The sequence below is a fragment of the Erpetoichthys calabaricus genome, chromosome 18 (assembly GCF_900747795.2).
Source record: "Erpetoichthys calabaricus chromosome 18, fErpCal1.3, whole genome shotgun sequence".
Lineage (NCBI taxonomy): Eukaryota > Metazoa > Chordata > Cladistia > Polypteriformes > Polypteridae > Erpetoichthys > Erpetoichthys calabaricus.
The window spans coordinates 23,751,119-23,776,388 of NC_041411.2; the positions used below are offsets into that span (position 1 = coordinate 23,751,119).

A 25,270-nucleotide genomic window follows, 5' to 3' on the forward strand; every position below is an offset into this window, starting at 1 on the left:
CTGGATTACAAAAACAAATTAACTAAAAAATGATGAAAAAACAAAGAAATTGCAAAAAACAACATATAAACTGCATGTAAATTTGCTCAAATTCACAAGAAAGCACAAATATTTTTCATCCTTTTCCTAAAAAGGGGAAGCCACATAACTGAACTGAATCAACAGCACTTGATCATCTCCACATTGAAATAATATTCAAAACCCCAGCTGATACAGAAGAAAAATGTACCTATCTGTTCATTTATAAATACAGCGTCATTTAATAAGGGTCTGAGGAAAAAGAATGAATGTTTTTGCTGTAAAATATTTTTTTTCTGTTAAGCAAGAATCTCATGACAATTTTCAAACAGAAAAACGTATACAGCAAAGACATCTCTGTGTATCAAACAATCTGGTCATTGCTTCACTTGCATTAAAATCATCCAGTTATAAAATTTTCTTTGCTTATGCTTGTAACTGTCTCGTTTTGTTTGTACATATTTAGATTCTAGATATTCCCAGAATATCTTTGAGGTCTCAAAATGCTGGACTGAATTTCTTAAAATATGTGGCTTTAGCTCTGCTCACACATACAACTGACTCAAGAATTGCTGGAATAACTGTATGTGAGAATTGGGCTAATGAGAGTAAAATAAAGAGAAAAATAAAGAGAGTTAATAAAGAATGCTTTATTAACTCCTCTAAAATGATCATTTACCCACTGATAACATGTTTTATCTTCAATGAGCTTTACCGGATAGTCAAATCCTAACTTAGAGTTTACAATGACTTTCTTTAGTACATATTTAAGGACATGGGGGAAACGGGAATATATACTGTAGATGAAAAACCATGCAGACAAAGAAAACCAAGCTACACAGGCTGTGACATCCTTATCATGCTGATGGGGCAAAACAAGAAGGCAAGGCAAAATAACAGATTTCTACCATATATGCAAGCAGATATTTTAGCCCACCAATACATAATAAGCGATACACCTGTTTTTTCAAAGATGATAAATCTTGGACCACCTGCATGCTCCACTACACTGTACAAAATGGTTCCACAACTCATCCCACTTTGTCACCCCAGGAAATCACAGCATCTGCAGGCTAGAGAATTTGTCCTCATATACCTGTGCAAGATGGCTATTAGTCAGATGTGCCACCTGCCTCTTCTCCCTGAATCTACTAGCAAACACACATATATAATGATGTATTATGACAGACTGGGGCTCAGTCTAGCGCTGGGAAAGACGTTGGCTCCTTTTATTCTTGAAATGTAGAAGCATGTTACAAAAAGGATTGATAGATATGATGATTACTTATAAAATACAAATACCCTGGTAAGCCTGACTAGGAAAAATCTAGCACAGAAAATGTATGGATATGCTTAAATATCATTTTAAAAAAGGAAAACATGATCTTGGATATGGACATTGATGTTACTTTTGGACATTAGATACATATTCTTAAGTATACATACTGTATATTTATTCCTGCTAACACATATATCACCTTTTAGGCTTGTCTCTTTCTCCATTTTGAGACTTTTCTGAATTTCAATATGAAAATAAGGCAATACCAGAATTTACCATCAATAAACAACAATAAGGGGGTTGGCATGGTGGCGCAGTGGTAGCACTGCTGACACGCAGTAAGGAGACCTGGGTTCACTTCCCATGTTCTCCCCGTGTCTGCATGGGTTTCCTCCAGGTGTTCAGGTTTCCTCCCATAGTCCAAAGACATGCAGGTTATGTGGATTGGCCATTCTAAATTGTCCCTAGTGTGTGCTTGGTGTGTGGGTGTGTGTGTATCCTGCGGTGGGCTGGCGCCCTGCCCGGGATTTGTTCCTGCCTTGCGCCCTCTGCTGGCTGGAATTGGCTCCAGCAGACCCCCATGACCCTGTGTTGAATATAGCAGGTTGGATAATGACTGACTGACTAAATAATGATAAGCTTTAATGCAATCCTTTAACAAAAGTGCAGTGTATCTTATAGTGGGTCCACCAGCTCTGTAACTTTCTGTTCAGAAATGTACCAAATAAGTCCAGAAGCCATTTTCATGAAGCAGCTCCACCTAAACGGTTCTCCTACAATTCAAAGCATTCCTCATAATGTATTGTCTGCATCTACAATAGACTGAGCTTCACAAAGAAACATCAGAAAGTGCTGTGTTTTTTGTTAAATTGACATACTGTATAGCTAACCACTGAAATATCAGACACTGCAGTACAGCCAGGTGTTTTTTAACCTTTTACATAGATCAGATTGAACTGTTACATAAATGAAGAGGAGGCAACAGGTGTGTTTTGGTAAACAACGTACAGTGCACCACGCACAGATGTTAAAATCATCTCAATAAACGCTCACCTGATCTGGAATATGTAATCAAATGTGTTCATTTTTATCTTCCAAAGGAGTGCTCAGGTGTTCTTCAGGTCAGAATTAAATTCCTCCAACCCCAACAATGCACTCAACAATGTGTATATTATTATTATTACTGAATATGAATGTTTACATCATGAGGGATTATTTAATGTGGCTGGGCACTTCAATGAAACAAACTCAAAGAATGGTTTCCCTAACTATCATAAGCATGCTGCCTTCCAATGAGGGGTGCAGATACTCTGGATCACTGCTACACCTCAATTAAAAGATGCCTACCGCCCACTACCACTCCCCCACCTCAGATGGTCCATAGATCTCTCAGTTCTCCTGCTGCCATCTTGGACACACAAAAAAGTGGTTCAGTGTGAGACTAAGAGGTAGAGAAGAAATTTCAAAGCTGCTTTGAAGGCACAAATTGGGTATTGCTTAGATACTCCTCATCAGATCTGGATAAGCATGCAAACACTGTAATATGATTTATCAAAAAATGTGTGGTCCACTATGTGCTTACAAAAACAAGTTGCATATTTCATTACAAGAAAACTGGGCTCAGCAGTGATATGAGAAATTTACTGAAATTATACAGCAATATATTTTAAAACAGCAATATAGCAACGCACAAGAAATGCAGGTATAAGCTCAGGAAACAATCTAAGTGACTAATAGAGATGCTATTTAGCAGCTGTAACAATTCATGTAAACTTTGGGAAGGCCTGGGGATGCTTACAGACTAGAAAATTAAACATTACACAATCTCCTCTGGTTTTCCTCTCCCTGATAAACTTAATGCATTTTACACTCACTTTTGACCACTGCAACAAGCCTGCAGCACCACATGATTCATCCCACTCTATTTCTATGCATGACATTGGTGGAGAGTTAACGTTTATAAGTCATCCAGTCTGGATGGAAGTGCAGGGCATGTTTTAACACCCTGTTGTAATGAGTTAACTGACGGTTTCAGTGACATATTTAAAATTTCACTGAGAGAATCTGTGATCCCTGCATGTTTCAAAAGGACAACAATAACCCATGTACCTAAGAAAACAAAACTGTAATTAATGCCTGAATGACTACAGACTGGAGGTACTCACTCCAGTCATGATGAAGTGATTTGAGAGGCTTGTGCTTTGACACATTAAAGAGAACATTCCAGATAGCCATGATCACCTCCAGTTTGTGCGTCGTCACAACTGATCCACAGAGTATTGCCATATTCCTTGAATTTTGTACCATCCTTGAAAATTTAGATAATAAAAACTGATAAGCCAGAGTCCTGTTTAAAGACCACAGCTCAGTATTTAACACTGTTGTGCTGACCACCACATCCTGTGCAAATGGATTATAGACCTGTTAAGTCTGTTAATTAACATTTGCATACTGGCAGCATCACATACTCTATTCTGAATCTCAGACACTCCACAAGATAGTGTGACAAGTCCCATGTTTGTTCTGTTATGACTGTGTGGCCAATCAAAGCTACAACTCCATAATTAAATTTACTGATGACACCACCATCACAGGCTTGATAACAAACAGCATAAGTTTACCTGCTACAAAAGTGGTACCAGGATAACAATCTCACCCTTAGTGTCAGCAAGAACAATGGAGTGGTCATGGACTTAAGAGAGCTGAAGGCAGACCACACTTCCATCTACACCAGAAGTGGTGTTGTCATCGGGATGATCAGGCTTAAATTTCTTGGAGTGACTATTACTGAAATTGAAGCGGGCATAACACATTTCTACTATTACCAAAAATGTTCCCCAACACCCTTACTACCTCAGACTGAAAAAAGCTCAGCTATCTCCATCTCTTCCCACTGACTTCAACAAGTACGCAGTGGTGTCCTTACTCTTTGGCTGCATAACATCCTGATATATCATCTGTGCGGTTCAAGATTCAAGACTGTAAATAAAGCCATGCAGAAGGTGGTGAAGATGTCGCCTCATATTGAGCAGTCTTCTGTTCAGGATATGTACAAACAATTGCTGCCTTAATAAGGCAAGGAAACAGTACCAGACCTTTGGCACTTATACCAGTTGACTCATGGACAGTTTTATATATATATTTATGTGTTTTTTTTTCTGTGCTTTCTCTTTTGTGTGTATTTGTTGGTATTTGTATTTCTGCCAGTATTCTGAGGAGTACAAATTTCTATGTGCACATAACAATAAACTTGAACTTAACTGCACTTTTTCTAATTGTCTGTTCATGCTGGCCAGAATAGTTTAGTGAACATTTAAGTCAACTTAACATTTTGAGGTAAGACTTTAGTTTCACCTTTTAATAGTCAGTTAATGAAGGAAATGGCCTGATTAGCCAGTAGGAAGCCAATTTATTTCAAGTTATTTAATCATGCAGTAATAGTTTTCTACATAATAAAGTAATGCTAATTTTGGTAGCTCATTTCACAAACATTCATGTGTAAAATTCTAATTGTGTTGGTTCACATCTTCTGTTTATCTTCATAGAGGTTACCAAGAGCTTAACACAACAAGCTACAACACAAATGTGTTATTATCAATGTTTCAGCAGCAGATCTTTAGCGTAATGTTACGGTTGTATGAAACAAGTTGCCAACTGGTGTACTCTGGGTCCCACCTGTTCTATCTAATACTGTATGCGACTGACATTTAGAAACACCACAAAACACTTTACTATTTTTCATAACTCAAATAAACTTTTTCATATAATTCTTTCTTATTTACAACTAACTGTCCCCCACGGTTCTGCCCGCGTAGTAGTGAAACAGGACAAACTTTAAAAATCAGTAAAAAAAAAAAATGATTAAAAATGTAATCATTTGTATTGAGAAGAATTTATATTGATAGCTTTCATATCTGAAGGCCTCTTGATATACAATATTTTTGGTTTTGCTATCAAGGGCGCGAATGTAACTGTGATCTCTTTGCCAAAAATGTAAAAAGTTGACAAGGTATCTCTGGCCAAGCAGAAGGTAGGTACGCTCCAACGACAAACTTTGCCACTGTATCTGATCATGTTCAACTCTGACGGGACAGCATCCCCCGCATGGGGAGAAGAGCATGTGGCCGTGATAGCTCCGCCAGTGAGCAGCTACCCTCTAAAACATACGTAACTTCGATATCTCTCTCAAAAACGTCAAATGTCACTCCTTAACAATCTCTAGATGATAATGTCTGCTGAACAAACAGGTATCGCAAGCTAAGCAGAGGCAAGGCTCAATATTATACTAATATAATTGATTCTTTTATCCAAGGTGACTTACAAAGTCCATGTGTAAAATACTACTGGCCACAGTAGCAAATAAACTGACTTAATCAGGGTCACACACCTTGTAGTTTACAGTGTAGTGTCTGAACAGTATTATGAAAAGTACAAGTAAAAAATCACATCTAACAAAACGTTCAGTACATGAGAGGTTTAGGACAATGAAGTATCTATAGAATGTTTTATTTCACCAGAAAAATGGTGTGAATACAAAGAGTTTAAAACTGTCATAATTTAATAATGTGTTTCATTGGATGTTTAAATGCAAAATACACCAAATTATTTTGATCACTAGCACTTCAGACAAAATTAGAAAAGTTGTTACACTCTCTGGGGGGTAAGAAAAATTCTAATAGGTCCTTGTAATTTCAATTCTTATATACTGTAGTTCATTTCCAGTAACAATGTTACAGCACTACACATATCTAAAAATGTAATATAATACAGTATAGTGTAGTACATATATTTTCAAACCTTTATAATAATAATAATATTAACAATAATAATAATAATAATTGTATTTATATAGCACCTTTCCCATCCATTGTCAGAGTCTTAAGTGCATAATATTGTAATTAGTTTGGGAAGTTAATGTTGTGAAAGTTATTATGGTATTATTAATTTTTATATGTTACCTTAAGTTGTATGTTTTAGATGCTGGGTGGCTTTACTGTATAGAAGTGTAAAAAGTAACTATGTTACCTTACAACATACAGAAATAAAGTAACTAACCATATAAACTATTACATGGTGTTTCAAACTTAAAATCATTTCAGAGTAACATGAACTCAGTGAAGTATATTATAGTATACCAAACTCACTCAATCCAGTTCACAGGCACATGAGTATAGTAGAGTATAGTACAGTAAAGTATAAGTTTCAAACCTACAGACCTATAAATACCTGGGAGTGCAGCTGGATGATAAATTAGATTGGACTGCCAATACTGATGCTCTGTGTAAGAAAGGACAGAGCTGGTTATACTTCCTTAGAAGGCTGGCGTCCTTCAACATCTGCAATAAGATGCTGCAGATGTTCTATCAGACGGTTGTGGCGAGCGCCCTCTTCTACGCAGTGGTGTGCTGGGGAGGCAGCATTAAGAAGAAAGACGCCTCACGCCTAGACAAACTGGTGAGGAAGGCAGGCTCTATTGTTGGCATGGAGCTGGACAGTTGCGACGGGCAGAGCGACGGGCGCTAAGCAGGCTCCTATCAATTATGGAGAATCCACTGCATCCACTAAACAGTGTCATCTCCAGACAGAAGAGTAGCTTCAGCGACAGACTGCTGTCACTGTCCTGCTCCACTGACAGACTGAGGAGATCGTTCCTCCCCCAAACTATGCGACTCTTCAATTCCACCCAGGGTGGTAAACATTAACATTATACAAAGTTATTGTCTGTTTTTACCTGCATTATTATCAATCTTTAATTTAATATTGTTTTTTGTATCAGTATGCTGCTGCTGGAGTATGTGAATTTCCCTTTGGGATTAATAAAGTATCTATCTATCTATCTATCTATCTATCTATCTATCTATCTATCTATCTATCTATCTATCTATCTATCTACTTGATGAAATTCAGAGTCCCATGAGTATTGTATAGCACATGAGACTACAGTAGAAAACCATACTTCATCCATTTCTAAACAAACTCAATCCAGTTCAGAGTCACTTGCGTATAGTATAATGTAGTGTACTGTACTACCATACAGTACAGTATAGTGTAGTGTAACATACTATTTCATGGCACAGCATAGCATAATTAAAATGTATATGTGATATCAATATCCAGTTAGTATAAGGAAGGAGGCAGGAATCAGCTCACCCAAGGTAAAAGCCCAATGCGGGGTACTATCACACAGAGAGTGGCATGTAGAAAAAAGCCAAAGTGCCCAGAGAACTCCCCCATGGACATGGGAGTCAGACTTGGATGGGGCTCCATCCCTCCCGGGCTTTGGTGATCTCATTTATCTTTAGTTTCCCCCTCTTAGTATATCCTAATTGTTTCACGTTTTTTGTTCAGATTTTCATGCTAACTAATTACTTTCAGTTATCTCCTTTGTTTATACACTGTTCTTTTCCTTTATTCTGCTTTATTGAACATTTCTCTCCCAATTACCCAAGTGTGGGATTATCTGGGGACATTTACTTTTGGTTGTCCTATGAAAAAGCTTTCCTGGTCCCAGTCATGTCTCCAAGGAGCCAAATCAGTTTTCCCATCTTGCTTTCAGCCCCCTTTCTTTCAGTTGGGTTTCTTTGTGGCTCTAGTGAATATAGTTCCGCTTAAGTGCTAGGGATTTTTGTCTTAAATGAAACTTTCAGAATTAATCATGTATCATGTACTGCTCACTTTAAGCTTGTTTGCTCAGATTTCAGGCATTCATTCAATTTCTTAGATTAGGCTTTTTCATTGCATTAAGGAAGAGTTTAGTATACTGAGATTATTTTTCATCCAGTGCTCTTTGTCTGTTGTTTGCATATATGCTCCAAAGGACTAGTCGCACTACTTGGCCTGTTAAAAGACATTGAATTTGATGCTCAAAGGGACACCATCATCTAACTCTGCAGTATTACTTCAGCATTCATATGAATCAAGGATCAAATTACTTACTCTTGAAAATCCAAAAAAAGTACAGATAAGTGAGAGAAAATTTGGTGATATTCTCAGCCCTGAAAGTAAATGCCAGGATAGGTAAATGACGGATGCTGTAAAGTTAAAAGCTAAATCAGAAATAAGTTTAACCTGCATTTGTGGATGGCACGGTGAACTGTGTTCACAGACAATGATTTATGGAAGCGTTCCTGAGCCCATGCAGTGATTTCCTTGACAGAATCAGGCCTGTTTTTAATGCAGTACTGCACGACAGCCCAAAGATCATGGACATCTAATACTGATTTTTGTCCTTGTCCTTGCGCACAGAGATTCTCCACATTCTTGGAATCTTTTGATGATATTATGTACTGTAAATGATGAGATATTCAAAGTCTCCACAATTTTACATTGAGGAACATTATTCTGAAACTGTTCCACAATTTGTACGCACAATTTTCTTTGCAGATTGGTGTACCTCTGCCTATCTTTCCTTCTAAGAGACTCTGTCTCTCTAACATGCTCTATTCATATCCAGTCATGTTACTGACCTGTTGCCAGTTAGCCTAATTAGTTGCAAAATTTTCCTCCAACTGTTTCTTTTTAGTACCACTTACTTTCCAGCCTTTTGTTGCCACTGTCCCAACTTTTAGATAAATCCTTATTATCATGTGACATGTGATGTCATCATGGAAATGTTACGAGTCAAGTTGGGGAGCATGCGCTGGTACAGTGCATTGCGGCACCCACTACGCGATGAAACAACTGGGGATCCCGGTTGGTAACCCCCCAGACAGACATGCAGTCCAGACCCACCCTCCGGAAATGACCCTCTATCTGCTGCAGCCAGGTGTTACATGGGCTTCCCCTTGGCTTGGTCCAGCCACTCGGGTCCCAACAATGAGAATCTTACGAGCCAGATCACCTTCGGGGAAACACGCCACATGGCCATAGTGCTGTAACTGACGCTCCCTCACAATGCAGGTAATGTGCCTCATTCGGGACTCCGAGAGCAAATGCTCATTCGACACAACGTTGAACCAATGGTACCCAAGGATTTTCCAGAGAGAGACAGTACCAAAGGAGTCCAGTCTTCGTCTCAGGTCACTGGATAGCGTCCATGTCTCACAGCCATATAGCAAGATAGGAAGCACCAGGACTCTAAAGACTTGGACCTTCATCCTTTTGACATAGATAACAGGAGCGGCACACACCCCTTTCCAGCAACATCATGATCCCCACCCCATGCTCTCCCAATCCGTCTACTGACTTCATAGGAAGAGTTACCAGAGACATTAATGTCACTGCCAAGGTGAGTAAATCTCTCGACAAGGTCAACACTCTCTCCGCAAACAGATACACCGCTAATGGCTATGCCCAAGAGGTCATTAAAGGCCTGTGTGTTGGTTTTTATCAGGACACTCGCGAGCCCAGACACTCAGACTCCTCGCTCAGTCTCTCGAGTGCCCCGATCAGAGCCTCCATTGACTCCGCGAAGATCACAGCATCGTCGGCAACATCAAGATCAGTGAATCTTTCTTCACCAACAGATGCCCCACAGCCGCTGGACCCCACGACCTTGCCCAACACCCAGTCCATACAAGCATTAAAAAGAGCAGGAGCAGAACACACCCCTGACAAACCCCAGAATGAACTGGGAAAAACACAGAGGTCCTGCCTCCACTCTGCACAGCACTCACAGTACCAGTGTACAGGCCAGCCATGATGTTACATAGGATATTATTTATATTGTTATTTTTTTCAATACATATTCTTCAATTAATTTTCTATGCCATCAGCACACAACGCAAAGCAGGACCCAAATGATACTCAGTCATTCCAGATCAGCTGCCAATCAACATAATCAGCACGTTTGGGATGTAGGAAAAAAATCTCATATAGACAGAACACACAAACTGCAGTCCACACAGAGACCAGTCCCATATCCAAACTCAAGAGTCTGAGATCTGACATGTTTAACAAAAGGCTCACACGTGGGATAAGAGATGCTCTGGTGCTCCAAAGCGGAATCTATGCACCAAACACTTTTTATATACTGTAGGAACCTCAACCGAATAAAGTAATTTACTGATAAAAGGTTTTATTTAAAATAACCAGCCACCAAGCACTATACACTCTAAAAGTATTTTTGACAGTTGTTCATCATTGCCACAATTACAATAAGTACACAACAAATCACCAGCCATGGTATCAGTAATAACAGTAGTGGGTAATAACATTGTCACAACTACAGAGTGCAGAGAAATTCCTACTTGAGTAATATGTTTTTTAAATAAATAACATCCATGGAAACACTGAAAATATCAATTTCCAACAAAAAGCTCACTCACCCTCCTTTTAAGGGATCAGCAGCATTTGATCACAAGACAGTAATCAACCCCTAACAGACTACCCAATTTAAAAAATTAATTATAAAAGTATACCAATACAAAACCATCCAAGCATCATCAGTTTACATAAGAAACCAAGCACAAAGAAGTAACCATGGCTCCGTCCACAGATAGGATAATCCTTGTAGTACAGTGTATACTGGTAGTGCTCAGTATGGCAGGTGCTATGCAATTAAAAGAATAGGCCTGTAGTCACTTTGATAGTGCTCAGCTCAAAATAATAAATATTTCAGAAAGTTCAACTTGAATGTGTAGAAAATATGAACCTTTCTTTTACCTTTTACTGATTCTTCCAAAAGTTGAAAAATAGAGCAACAAGGATTCCATTTCTAATTGTCTTTCAGTCCTTTAAAGACACTCTCCTAAGACATGAAGGCTTTAGGAAGTTCTAACTAAACACCCGGAGCAGAGTTTCAAAATCGCTCAAGCTCACTGCTGGAATTACGCTTTAAAAACTGACACGATGAAGGGCTGAGCACTTAGCCACCATTTTTGGACATCACTACATGTAGCAGTCCTACAGCAGGTGAAACTGCCATAATATCTTGTTATTTTTCTGTTAAGGGGTCATACTTTGGCTGAATATAAGAATGGCTGAACTGAAAATGTTTGCTATTTTTCTAGGAATGTGGTAATGGGTAGGGAGCACTTTTTCTTCAGATTTTTCTCAATTTTTGCAGCGCCTGCAGCCACTCTCTGAAGGAAGTAAACTCTTATGAAGGGTCTCAGCGTCTATTTCTCATCTTAAATCAACTCAGCAGACTATGTGCCCTGTGGCTCTTCCTGTATATTGGGAGTGAGCCAATTTGTGCAGCTAGGGTGGCATACTGCAAAAATTCACTTCAGCCTTATAAGTAATCTAGGGTTTTCTGGTCCACCTTAAAAGGTAGAAGATGGGAGTATCAGAAACCTAAAATTGCTTGAAAAATGTCAAGCAAATTGTTTGGGTAAGCAGGAAATAAGCAAAAGATTTATGAGACTTAATTCAAAACGTTTTTTCTTTTTACTCTGTCCAAGAACAGCCAAGTAAAGTAACTACATGAGTTATTTGCTTAGACTTTTTGTATGTTCTTTTCCCATTACCTGTATTTATTAAATTCTTTGTTACACTGTTAGGAGAGTCTTCCAGTTGGTAGGAGAGCGCCAGCAACAAAGGTGATACAAAACGGAGCAGTATCATTTAAACATCAGAACAGTCCATTCAGGCCAAACAAGCAAGCTCAAGTAGAGTTCTGAAGGTCCTCAGACAATAACTATCAACTGCACAACTTGGTGAGTTATTCCATGTGTCTAGTTCAAATGTGACATAACCAAATGAAAGAAGCACATACTGGCACTCAAAAGGTACCTTTATCTGCTAACATGAACAGACAGCGTACACAAGGGGAGGTACACCTTGGAAATAAAGGGTACCACAGACAAAGAGGACACTGGGGACCAGGCAACACAATTCTAAGTCTCCCCCAAGACAGCTAACAGTCACTTTGGAATGAGAGGGGCCAATGGATGCAGGGACAACAAGTGCCCCTGGAGAGATCCAGATGACCACTCATGTCTTTGTATATTATTGATGTGGCTTAACCTGATATTTGTTCACAGAACACGACCTACCAATGAAGCACCATATGAGACCAAAACTCATGACACAAAGACTGAAGAAAAAAGGAATCATTTGTTTTGCATTACATAGCTGATCCAAATCCATATGTAACATTTGAACAGCAAGCCTGACAAACTCTGCCTGCACTGCAAAGTAGGCTACTTTCTTATTTTCATTAGTCTAATTGGAATTACTATATAAATATACTTATAACCATATAATGGAGCAAGTGGGATTTTGCTTCCGCCAAGTGACTAACAAAATAACAGTAATTATACAAGATCTGATAAAAAAACCTGTCTGTTACAGGTGGTGATACTGAGGGAGTAAGCTGCGTTATAGTGTATACCAATTGAAAATCTTCACCTGTCTCAAAAATGTACCCTTGCCCAGACCTCATACTAGTGTTAAGAAATGCACATTTACACAGAAACTTATCCCTTGCAAGTAAAACTAAATGGAAGAAAGAATAACACACACACACACACACACACACAGATATATATATATATATATATATATATATATATATATATATATATATATATATATATATACTGTATATATCAAATTTTGTGTAAAAATTAGTCAGAATTTCTTCAAATTTTAAAACTTGCATTTGGTGAAAATTGCTTGAATAAAGCTGTCACTTAATGATCAATGATGAACTGGATTGCTGATGAACTGGAAATCTTCTTTGGATTATGGCAGGAAATTTTGAATGAAAACCAATGTGTGGATTGAGTGACTGCAAAATTTGTTCCGGGATTGATAGTTGATAATTTATATTTATAGAGTCCTTATCATCACATGTACAGAGTAGAATAAAATTCTTACCTGCATGTGCTAATCAGGATGTAAATGCTCTGCTGCACTATAATTCGTGAGTAGAATAACCTTACCTTGAAACTTCTCTCTTTGTCATAAAGGCATACAATGTAAATTACAAGTAATCTATGAGGTAAGCCATGGCTATATCCTCTCTAGCATTTGAACTCCATTATTGATGACACTCCTGGCTAGCAGCTACATCACCTTCTAGTGTCACCAAAGATATTTAAGGATCTGCTGCTAACATCTTGGTGTCAGATACCATACGACACCTTCAAAAATCTTATGGAGTCAATGCTTTCATGGTTCAGAGCTGCAGCATAAGGGGAACCTACACAATATTAGACAGGTGGTTTTAAGGTTGCCCACGTGTAAACATCTTAAATTCATATGACAGTTTCATTTAATTAAATTTTGAATATTTTGAAAGTAGTCTTCCTTCTATGAAAATTAAATTGACCTTACTTCCCCCTTGAACACTACATGATTATTTGATTGTTTTGTCTAGTATTTTTAAATTGGTTATTTTACAGTTTATTTGTATGGAGTTTAAATAAAATCAAAATGCAAGTAAGAAGAAAAAACATAAGTTATGATATCTTAACTCGAAATTTCTTACAAACGTTTGCACAGAATGGACTACAAAGACAATTTTTACAAAACAAAGAGTCGCTTTAAAAAGTGCCATTTGACCAGAATTATTATAAACTAGACGTCCCCCGCGGCTCCACCTGCATAGTAGTGAAACAGGACAGTGAGTTGGACCCTGCCCGGTTCCCCACTTCTGATGTCACGCTCCCCCCGCCACCAGCCCGCAGCCTCTGTCTTGGATTAGCGCAAATATATCACTCCTGTAAGTGAACTATTGATTCTTTGCTCTTTGAGCGAAGTCATAAAATCAACTGGAATGTTCAAGCAAATTATAGAAAAAAAACCGATCTAAATATGTTAAGTAGTTCTCTCATTTGCTAGCTAAGCAGAGGTAAGATACTCCCCGAGGCTGGTGCATGAGTGAAGAGGGCCCTGCCTCCCTCCCCTCAGCCTGCTGCGTGTCTCTCGGATTCGTGCAAATAAATCGGTACCGCAAGCGAACTATGATACATAGCGCAAGGAAAGAAGTCGCAAAATCAATTGGAATATTCAGGGAAATTATAGAAAAAAACCCGATCTAAATCCTTTAAGTAGTTCTCTCGTGAAAAGCAGACAGACAGACATTGGATTTTACGTATATAGAGATGGTAACCTACATTCATGTGGATCCTCACGTAGCCACCCACTCATGTGCAACACCACCTGCCTGCTTTTTAATCTGTAAAAATGAGTCCTGGTATCCTATATGTCTGGACAAGAACAGTGTTGCAACTTCACGGCACAACAGAAATGTTACACAGAAAACAGCTGAGCACAAAACAATTAAATGGAAAGAGATCTGCAATAAATCTGATTGCCATAGATTGAAAACTTAATGCTGTTCTCAAATACTTGAACAGAGTTGAATCTAATTACACCCCAAATTGATTACAAAGTATTGCCGGACATACAATGTAAAATCAGAAAATAGAGGCTGTTACTGAAAATCACTAGTTCCACCATGCTGCTAACAGTGTACATTAGTTTCAAATAGACAAGCACCACAGATTTCAAACTTATATTCAAAACAGTAACAACAAAAATTAAAACAATAGACTTTGGTTAATGTACTTTATAGATCTGCCCAAATCCCAAACACTTGCATTCTAGGTAGCCTGGTAACTTTTAATTGTTTCAACATGTGTGACTGTGCTGTGTGATGGACTGGTGTCCTCCAAACAAGCCATGGCTTCCCTACCCTGAACTAGAAGGGGTGTAGAAAATGGATAGTGGGATGGAATTTGCAAAATAATACCTGCCTGTAAGGATGGACCTTAAATGAATGGCACCAGTGAATGTCTGTGAGATGTGAAAAAATAAAGTGAAGCAAATAGATAGATAGATAGATAGATAGATAGATAGATAGATAGATAGATAGATAGATAGATAGATAGATAGATAGATAGATAGATAGATAGATGAAGCAATTCCGACAAAATCGAATACATACATACATACATAAATAAATAAATAAATACATGCATTTACTATGAGATAGGATAAATAAAAACAATGGCATGTGAGTATAAACATTTAAATGTTTTTTGAGATTGTTTTCTCTTGTTTATTTACAAATGTATATTCAATTATTTCTTCATTTATTTATTTCAGTGACATCACATGCAGCATAAAATATACCATAAAATGAAATCTGTCATTTTCACTCATCAAAGTTGAGCGGGTAGGCTATAGCAAATGCTGTTTTTTGATTGCACATAAATCTTTAGTCATCAGACACCACACGTCGGTTGCAGACTCCTGACAGGATGATGAATTCAGGGCTTCTTCAATTAAAACAGCTTCTTGTGCAGTAATCCTGGTTAACTTTTTTTGCACTCATGATTCCAAAGATGCACACAGTCACAACACTGAGCATGCACTTTGCATATCCCTTCTAGTAGTGGTTCACCATTCAACAAACAGTGCTAGATAGAGTCCACCCTCACAAGTTTGAGAGGTAAAAATGACAATTTTCATTTCATGGTGTATTTCATGTTGTACATGATGCCCTGTGGTAAAGTGCCATGTCATTTAGGGTTGGTTCCTACCCTTGCACTTGCTGCTATCTGCATATGCCAAGAGTCCTTTGTGACCCTGAATTAAACAATTTCTGAAGCACTGCAATATTAGCAAATCTAGCTGTATTTGACATGTTAGAATTATGTGCCAACAACATTAGGTAGGTTCAGTTATTTAATTCAGTGCTATTCAATGGCACTACATCAAGACAGGCTCTTACTCTGTGACTATCGCTATGCTACTGCTAGCTTGACTTGACTAAGTGGGTAAAACTTGAGTTTACCTAGAGTGACCCCTTAGCTGCTAAAAACATGAATCTAAGAGCTTAGAAAACACCACTGATGTACTGAACAAGGAGGAAACTGTCAACAACATCCAACAAACACTGGCACCAAGTACTCAGCCAGTTAATAGCAACTCAGAAAGATTACTGCACAAACAAAAACATTACATGTGCACTGCATAATTTTTCCAAAGGATATTAGGACTATTGTACCTCTCAGGGACCACTCCAGTTCTTCTTAATAAAGTCCACAATGGCTAATACTGAAAAAGTACAACAAATGTAGCAGTGTAATAGTGTGTAATTGGAGACTATGCAAAGCAAACAGCACTAGCAAATGCTATTTGAAATGTAACAAAATTGTGCTCTCTTGCATTTTCAAAAACTTTTTGCTGTGTCATTATTTTGGGTGGAATTATGTAATGTCTACACGGCATACAGGGATAGAAGTATTTATTAAGTTTAAACAGTATAGCCAGCAGCCATTGTGGAAAGGGAAGGATGAAATTCACTTAAACTATATTCCTCTGGTAACTTCGTGACTTCGTGCCAGCAAAGCAGCGGGTCCAGATGGAGTGTCTCCACATCTGCTGAAGGTCTGTGCATCGGAGCTGGGGGGTCCTCTACAGTGCATCTTCAACCTGAGCCTGGAACATGGGAGAGTCCTGAGGCTTTGGAAAACATCTTGCATCACCTCAGTCCCAAAGGTATCACGTCCTAGTGAGCTGAATGACTTCTGGCCTGTTGCTCTGACATCACATGTGATGAAGACCATGGAGAGGCTGCTGCTTCAACACCTGAGGCCACAGGTTCAACACGCCCTCGACCCTCTGCAATTTGCATATCAGGAGAAGGTGGGAGAGGAGGATGCCATCATCTATATGCTACACCGATCCCTCTCCCACTTGGACAGAGGCAGTAGTGCTGTAAGAATTATGTTTCTAGACCTCTCTAGCGCCTTCAACACAATCCAACCTCTGCTCCTTAGGGACAAGCTGACAGAGATGGGAGTAGATTCATACCTGGTGGCATGGATCGTGGACTATCTTAAAGATAGACCTCAGTATGTGCATCTTGGGAACTGAACGTCTGACATTGTGGTCAGCAACACAGGAGCGCCACAGGGGACCATACTTTCTCCAGTCCTATTCAGCCTATATACATCGGACTTCCAATACAACTCGGAGTCCTGCCATGTGCAAAAGTTCGCTGACGACACTGCTATCGTGGGCTGCATCAGGAGTGGGCAGGAGGAGGAGTATAGGGACCTAATCAAGGACTTTGTTAAATGGTGCGACTCAAACCACCTACACCTGAACACCAGCAAAACCAAGGAGCTGGTGGTGGATTTTAGGAGGCCCAGACTCCTCATGGACCCCGTGATCATCAGAGGTGACTGTGTGCAGATGGTGCAGACCTATAAATACCTGGGAGTGCAGCTGGATGATAAATTAGACTGGACTGTCAATACTGATGCTCTGTGTAAGAAAGGACAGTGCCAGTTATACTTCCTGAGAAGGCTGGCGTCTTTCAACATCTGCAATAAGATGCTGCAGATGTTCTATCAGACGGTTGTGGCGAGCACCCTCTTCTACGCGGTGGTGTGCTGGGGAGGCAGCATTAAGAAGAAGGACGCCTTACGCCTGGACAAACTGGTGAGGAAGGCAGGCTCTATTGTTGGCATGGAGATGGACAGTTTAACATCTGTGGCAGAGTGACGGGTGCTCAGCAGGCTCCTATCAATTATGGAGAATCCACTGCATCCACTAAATAGTATCATCTCCAGACAGAAGAGCAGCTTCAGCGACAGACTGCTGTCACCGTCCTGCTCCACTGACAGACTGAGGAGATCGTTCCTCCCCCAAACTATGCGACTCTTCAATTCCACCCGGGGGGGTTAACGTTAACATTATACAAAGTTATTGTCTGTTTTTACTTGCATTGTTATCAATCTTTAATTTAATATTGTTTTTTGTATCAGTATGCTGCTGCTGGAGTATGTGAATTTCCCCCTGGGATTAAGAATGAATGAATGAATGAATCTTATCTATCTATCTATCTATCTATCTATCTATCTATCTATCTATCTATCTATCTATCTATCTATCTATCTATCTATCTATCTATCTATCTATCTATCTATCTATCTATCTATCTATCTATCTATCTATCTATCTATCTATCTATCTATCTATCTATCTATCTATCTATCTATCTATCTATCTATCTAAGCTTACACAAGTGAAAAGGCCAAATGGAACATGTGAACCAGAAGGCTGTGCTGCAGCTGATTATTGATAGCCAATTAAACACAGCCTGGAATAAGGAAGCAAAGAACTGATGTGCTGGGGAATTTAGTTTTAGTGCAGAGGCAAGCTAAAGCTACAAGAAGAAAACATTTAAAAATGTTTGTTTTTCTGAGCCAGTATAATGAGGTAATGCAATCAAAAACTATTCTAACTGTATATATTATTTTACATTATATCAATATTATATTTGTTATATAATTATATAATATACAATGTTCCCCTGCATCGAAAGGAGCAAGTTGACGTGGTTTGGGCATCTGATTAAGATGCCTCCCTGAGGAAGTGTTTTGGGCATGTCCAACTGGGTGAACACCTCAAGGCAGACCAAGGATATGGTGGGTAAAAGGGATGTCTAGGCATCTTTGCTTAGAATACTGCCATCACCATCCGGACCTGGATAAGCGGCAGAAAATAATTGGATGGATTATATTCTTTTATATTGTATATTATATAATGAGATCTAGGTATGTAGTGAAATTGACATAAATCATTTGTTAACAATTACATTTATGTTATTTCAGTTTATATGAATGAAGGAATTGTAGTATTGTCATGCTTAGAGAAATGAATAACATAGAACAGACATCCGTGCATAGCAGGCCACTTATGTTGCAGATTTATAGAGCTAGCCGTCACTCGTGAGAAAGCATCACAACTGATCGTTGTTAGCTGGGTAGGCAGTCTAATGATAAAAATGCCTAGGCTGTATCCATTTGCACTCTTCACTAAGAAATATGCCATTTTTGCTCACTCAATATATTTTAAGATTAGCATATGCTTCATTGAGCTAACAATATCTACTTAGGCTCTCCCCTGCAAATGGGCACTGAAAAGAATAAATTGCATTTGCATCATACAAAACAAATTGTACCACAGAAGGGTAGCACCTGAAGCATGGTCAGTGGTGGGATGGAGGGCAGACATAAGCAAACAGCTTCTTTCAGGAAACCATACTTTAAAAAAATGTCACAGCTATGAAAATATAACTGTCCAATTAGTAAATGTCCCCAAAGACTAGAAAAAAAGGCAGATTTCCAACTTGGGTATCACCCATAAATCCCATTTTTAGCAAGATACCAAAATGTGTTAGTATTGGCATTTTTAACCTTTAAGATTATGTAAAAAAGCAAACTACTTTATACAGAAGCCACGACATGGTAAGTGTTCCAATTAAAAATACAAGGTCTGGACATCTTTATGAATTATCTTGAATTTGCACTACTGCAATCTACATGGAGGAGCTCCTAATATATTTTATTTCTATTCAGTATTAGAATCTAAATATGGTTAAAAACATCAACAGCAGAAATTATAAAAACCACACATTCCTAGCAACTTATAGCCATCATATACAGTACAGTACTTGACTGATTATTCATTCAGTGAAAAGGAATAGCCTGCAGTCCAGTAAATAATGTGTTTTAAGTGCTTCTTTCTTTAACATTAAACAACCTTTCAAATGTATTTATCAATATGACACTGTTTTAGGATCTCTTTACTTTAGAATATTAAGGCTTCATAATAAAAACGTTTTGTCTTGAGGACATTTCCAAAACACCTGCATCCCTGACTATTTTTGCTATGTTGCATGTGAGCAAATTCATATGCACAATATTTAATAAATATTGTAATTACTGAATCAATGTGCTATTTTACTTAATTAAATAATTATTAACTTATTCAGCTCACACCTTTATCCAATCTGTCTTGCAGCAATTGAGATATACAATTAGTTACATTCCTTTTGTTTTTCCAATTGGAGCACAAGCAAGTGAAGTGACTTGCTTATTGACAGTTGTAGGATTTGAACTCACAACCTCTGGGTTCTAGGTCCAAAGCTTTAAACATTACACTATACTGCCTAAAATTACATTTGTAATTATGGCCAAAATGAAAAGCAAAATTATTGATGCGTTGTTTTCTTAATTACGTCTTTATTATTATGTGGTACTTGTTGTTCATCTCTTATTAACAGTGATCACATTATTACCTGTGTAGTACTGTATATGCTGCCTTTTATCATTAATGTTAGATTCTTTTTTATTTCTTTGGCTAGTTTTGCCAAAATGTTAAAATTGAGAAAATGCCTTTTCCAAGAGCTCTAACAAGCTCAAGCATAAGGCAAAGGCAGAGCAGATTACTTGAATGTTCATCTTAAAACCACTATGTGTAAGTGAAAACAACTATGTGCAAGACTAAAGGAGGATGACAACACTGTCTAACTGTAAAGGTATATTTTTACCTTTTTCCTAGGTCCATTCTAAGGAGCTGTACAATGGTGCCAATTGAGTAAGTTGCAATATAAAACAAAGATTGACCGTGAGTGATTAACAGTACATATAAAAGCATGCCTATGTCTGCATTCTTGTTTGCCACTTCGACACTTCTAATGATCGACAGTGCTGCACACAACCTTTTTGTGTTTGCATAGGTTCGCTATATACAGTATGTACAATACAGTATGTACAAAGGCATTTTGACAGATTTACAATAATAAGTTTATATACATTTTATATAAATAAGATCAACATAAAAACAAAAATATAAAATTTAGAACAAAGGTGATCCTTCTGCATATTTTCTGTCAGGTATACACATCCTCCCTACTTGTAGCTCAGCCACTGCTTTGTGTGTGAGTTGCCCCTCTATTCCTGCCTGTTCATCCCGTGGGTTTCTGCTGATGTGCATCACCTTTCTGTACATGTATCACGAGCTCCGCTTTGAGATCTGAACATTAGTTTATCGCTTTACTGATCGGCACAAGTCCTTGTCGCCCTGTCCACTATATCTCTGGCTGCATTCCTCCTGCCCGTGACCCCGGACAACCCAAGTGTGTTACACTCACCAAAACCCTGCCCGAGAAACGTCAAGTGAAGACTCCTCACCATTGAGCTGGTTGTAGACCACGTCCTCCAAGTGCTCCAGCCTTTGTAGGATGGATTGCTTGTCGACCAGAGCGCCAAGTTTACCGTTCCTGTTTCGTAGCCTTTGCTCCGAGTTCCTGCCCGCCTGCACGAGCTCCTCCGAACGGTCCTGGATTCTGCAGTACACGGAAAACAAGATGATCCCCACGAACACCAGGATGTTCACAGTCAGCAAAGTTTTGATTTTCCGTGCCACAGCCATGAAAACATCCAAGGGGAAGGTCACGGGAGTCAATCCATGCGGAGCGGCGCTGTCCCTTTCAGCACCACGGCGCCGGAGAGCAGCAGCAGCAGCAGCTTCGCCGAAAGAAGGGAGTGAGGGAGGCGGCTCACCGTCTGGTTGCACAAACAGTGTGCGCGGACAGTGGCATCCCGGCGGCTTCGCGGCGTGGCATGGCGCGGTAAAGCCTCGTTCCTATGACGGTGTTAGGTCGATTGCGAGTCAGGAGCGTCCAGGAGCTGCTGCTGCTGCCGCGGTCATTGTCTTGTTGGCGCTGATGCGTGCTGGTGCTCCGCTCGGGTAGAGTAGACGCGCTGCTGATTTCGGGGACGAGCGTTTGGCTTTGTGCGCCGCGACCGCCGGCTTCTCTCCTCCTCTCGCTACCCCCTCCTCCCTCTCTCTCTCTCTCTCTCTCTCTCTCTCCTCCTCCTCCTCTCTGTCGCGCTCGTTCTCAAGTCTTTACACTGACGTGTAACCGAGTACAGTCATAAATATGCGAGAAGGCCTAGCTCAGCAGCTCTTATTGAAAATTAACGCACCCTCCTACCTACGATCTCTACCCTGCACCACCCAGTTGTTCACCAGCTCTCGTGGTGCGTAGCTGTGCCCTCCGGTGACATCCCCTTAGATCGCGACTGACCGCACTGCCTGCAGTTATTCAGTGCCACCTTTCTGTATTTTTAATTTATGGCGCTAATTGAAATCTTCGTTTAACCACGGCTGCTTTACCTGACGATACTTGCAGTTCACACATGCATCGTGCTGACCATATATGTGTGCAAAACAGTATTTTATTATAAATATGTCTTAAAAACGTCTATGAGAATAAACTGAAGTTTGGAGGAAGGCCCAGGAGAAACAAGATTGAGGCCAGGCTTATTCAAAAAAGGTAAAAAGTGCAAGTATGCTGCTGGACTCTCTTCTGACAGTTTCAGGGCAGGCAGGGTGTTTTTCCATTTTTAAATACTGTACTACTAGTTCAGACTAGGTCTTCTACAGTCACCTAAGTATGTAAAAATTAGGCTTTTAATAGAAATCACTACTCATTTTACACAAAGTATCCTCGAATAGCTCGCCAGAAATCAAAAATGGGTAACTCAATAGAGGTGTACAGCACACTATAATAATAATAATCTTTTTTTTTTTTTTTACATATATAGTGCTTTTCTCACTACTCAAAGCACTCTCCATGCTGGGAGGACCCGGGACACAAACCCATAATCTCCTTACTGCGAGATAGCAGCACTACCACTGCACCTTACACATTCCTTTTAGTGTATATTTAACTGATCTCCTGAAAAGTGCATGAAGCGTATCATTTTAGATAGTCTATGCATACTCCAAAATTTAGTCACAAGCTGCGTTCTAATGCATATTTTAATTCTTGCTGGCAACCCCTGAGGCAGTTGGTGTGGGTTGCATAACTCTTCCCTGCATGCAATGTGGAATGACCTGGGTGGTCCAGCAACCGTCCACAGCACTAACCTGTCAGGCACCTTTTCAGCCACTCTGAAACCAGGCCTCAGTGGAAACAGGGGCCATCAGAGGGCACTGTAACCTGGAGGTCTTGGTACTTTCTAGAGCTGGGGCTCCTGATCTCAGTCCAGGAGTCTGGCAGGACATAGTACCTGTACACGTTCAATTTGTGTTCCTTGCTAAGTGTGAACAACCCATATAGTATTTTCATGAGGCTTGTATGCTACATTTCATTTTACAGTGCTGCCCTATCAATGCAGATGTGTCATGTTTTACGATATTGCTTAATATTTTGTTATATTTCAGGATCATACTGAAGGCATGTTTGTATTAATTATGAAAAAGTTCTATGACACGGGTGTCGAAGTCCAGGCCTGGAGTGCCGCAGTGGCTGCAGGTTTTCATTCTAACCCTTTTTATATCAGTGACCAGGTTTCAATGCTAATTAACTTCTTTTCCCTTCATTTTAATAGCCATGTTTTTAAAGATTCAGTCCACTGAATTGACTCTTTTCTTCATTAAATGACAGTCAAACAGAAATGAGATGTGAACCAAGCTGACAGATGACCAGCTAAATTTGACACCCCAGCTTTATGAGGTTACTTTACGAGATGAGAACTTTTGGATTTTACCAAGAAAATGGTAATAATTGAACCCTAATTTAAGGAACACTGTGAATTCACCCACACTGTCTGCCTATAAATTACATATTCATATGTTTGCTAGTTAGGTTAAGTATTAAGTTGTTCGTTACCTACAGATTCTAGGACAAAAAGCTTGTCGCACATTAGGGGTAATAATCTTAATTACTCAATAAAATAAAAATAGCGCAAGTTTAGTGTGTCATAAAGTATTTGTGTGTGTGCAGTACAGATCAAGTATCACAATAACATGTGATGGTCAATGACACATGTCTATGTGAAAATAGTGTGCATAGCCAGTACAAAGTGGACAGAGGACACAGATTGGGTAGCCACAGTGCCAGCCAGTTTCTTGTAAATCCAAACAAAGGGATGCAGTGGAGTATGGTCACCAGTCACTGTTGCTCAGTGGCTCTGGGACATCATAGAGCCGGAGACTACTAGACCTACTCCAGGAGGGTATCAGCTTGTCATTCCAATCTATTTTTTAATTAATCTTTGCTGTTAATTGACTAGTCCTCTTTGTTTCCCCTGATTTCTCAGAAGTTACAATAAGGTAACATATCCAGTGTTAAATTTACCCTTATAAGTCTACTGTTTCCATATATGCATCTGTAGTACAAGGGTTAATTATTGATATTACTGTGCAATATTGTGAGTTTTATTTCTCTATTAAATTTATTGTAAATACAGAGTAGTGTTTCTCAAATGGTGTGTAAAGGTATCAACAATATAAATACATGCAGATGTAAATGTAATGTAAAATTATACCTTGTGTTCAGTGTTGCTGAGGAGGGCCCTAGCTCTCTTTTACCAGAAGATGGTGTCCATGACTTTGTTTATTTATGCTTATGACACATTTCTCAGTGAGGACAGGCTCAGTGTACTTAGAATGGAACACAAAATCAATACAGCAACAGAAAGGTACACAGTCATACAACATATACATACAGCTACCATTGCAGATACACATGCAGCAAACCAAACCAAGAATTGTTAGAAATCTCAGAAAATAGGAATAATTTACATGTGATTACCAATTACTCAGTTGGGTAAGATTTGCAGTTTAAAGATAAACAGAATGAAGTCAAAAACAGCTTGCCCACCTTACTTTGACAGGAACAGGTGGACCAATTGACACTTCATGGATACTTTCCAGTCCCCTCAGAAGGATGTTGTCTTGGGATTTACACTTCTGAGTCCTACAGAAAAAAGACGGTAAAACAGACACTTAGGAATCTTGTGTTTTCATCCCTTTCCCTAGTGGTCTCCCCTGTGATCCCCAAGGGTTTAGTAAAAAGATATGTAGCAACAATACATAAACAAACTGACCAACATGTGACCATTCTACTGCTTTCATAGTGGACAATTTAATGGTGACACAGGGACAGCGTTCAGGGTCGTTCTGGAAGTCAAGGATTGGTTTCTTCTCTGCAGTCTAGAAGTTGTCCATTTAGAAAATGGACCCACCCATCACGCCACCTCTCTCCACTTGAGTGTATAACACCAACCAACCTTCATTCTGCTCTTTTATAACCACATAAAAACATTGTGTTGAAAGGAAACACTAATGGGCCACACCACTTCTAACCCAAAATTATATTTCAATTTCTCCTCAACACAACTATTCATTAAATTGGGCTTTCCATCTGGGAACTGAAGCCTTAGTGTAGTCTCATTCTATTTTTTAACATTACTTATGTATACTGCATCT

The 25,270-nt window shown here is 39.2% G+C and overlaps 1 protein-coding gene across 2 annotated transcripts in view; it reads right to left on the minus strand.

Annotated features, from left to right (window-relative positions):
• galnt9 (polypeptide N-acetylgalactosaminyltransferase 9) overlaps positions 1 to 24,696 on the minus strand; it is a 201,308-nt gene extending 176,612 nt beyond the window's left edge. The window contains exon 1 of one of the 2 annotated variants that reach the window (XM_028824848.2): positions 24,663 to 24,696. Coding sequence is in view for 1 of the 2 variants with exons in the window: in XM_028824847.2 (XP_028680680.1) it covers positions 21,181 to 21,421 (241 nt within the window). In the remaining variant the exon portion in view is untranslated. Of the gene's footprint in view, positions 1 to 21,180; positions 21,839 to 24,662 lie in introns of those variants that run through there. The other variant, XM_028824847.2, reaches the window with a different exon arrangement.
• Positions 24,697 to 25,270: the final 574 nt, after the last annotated feature.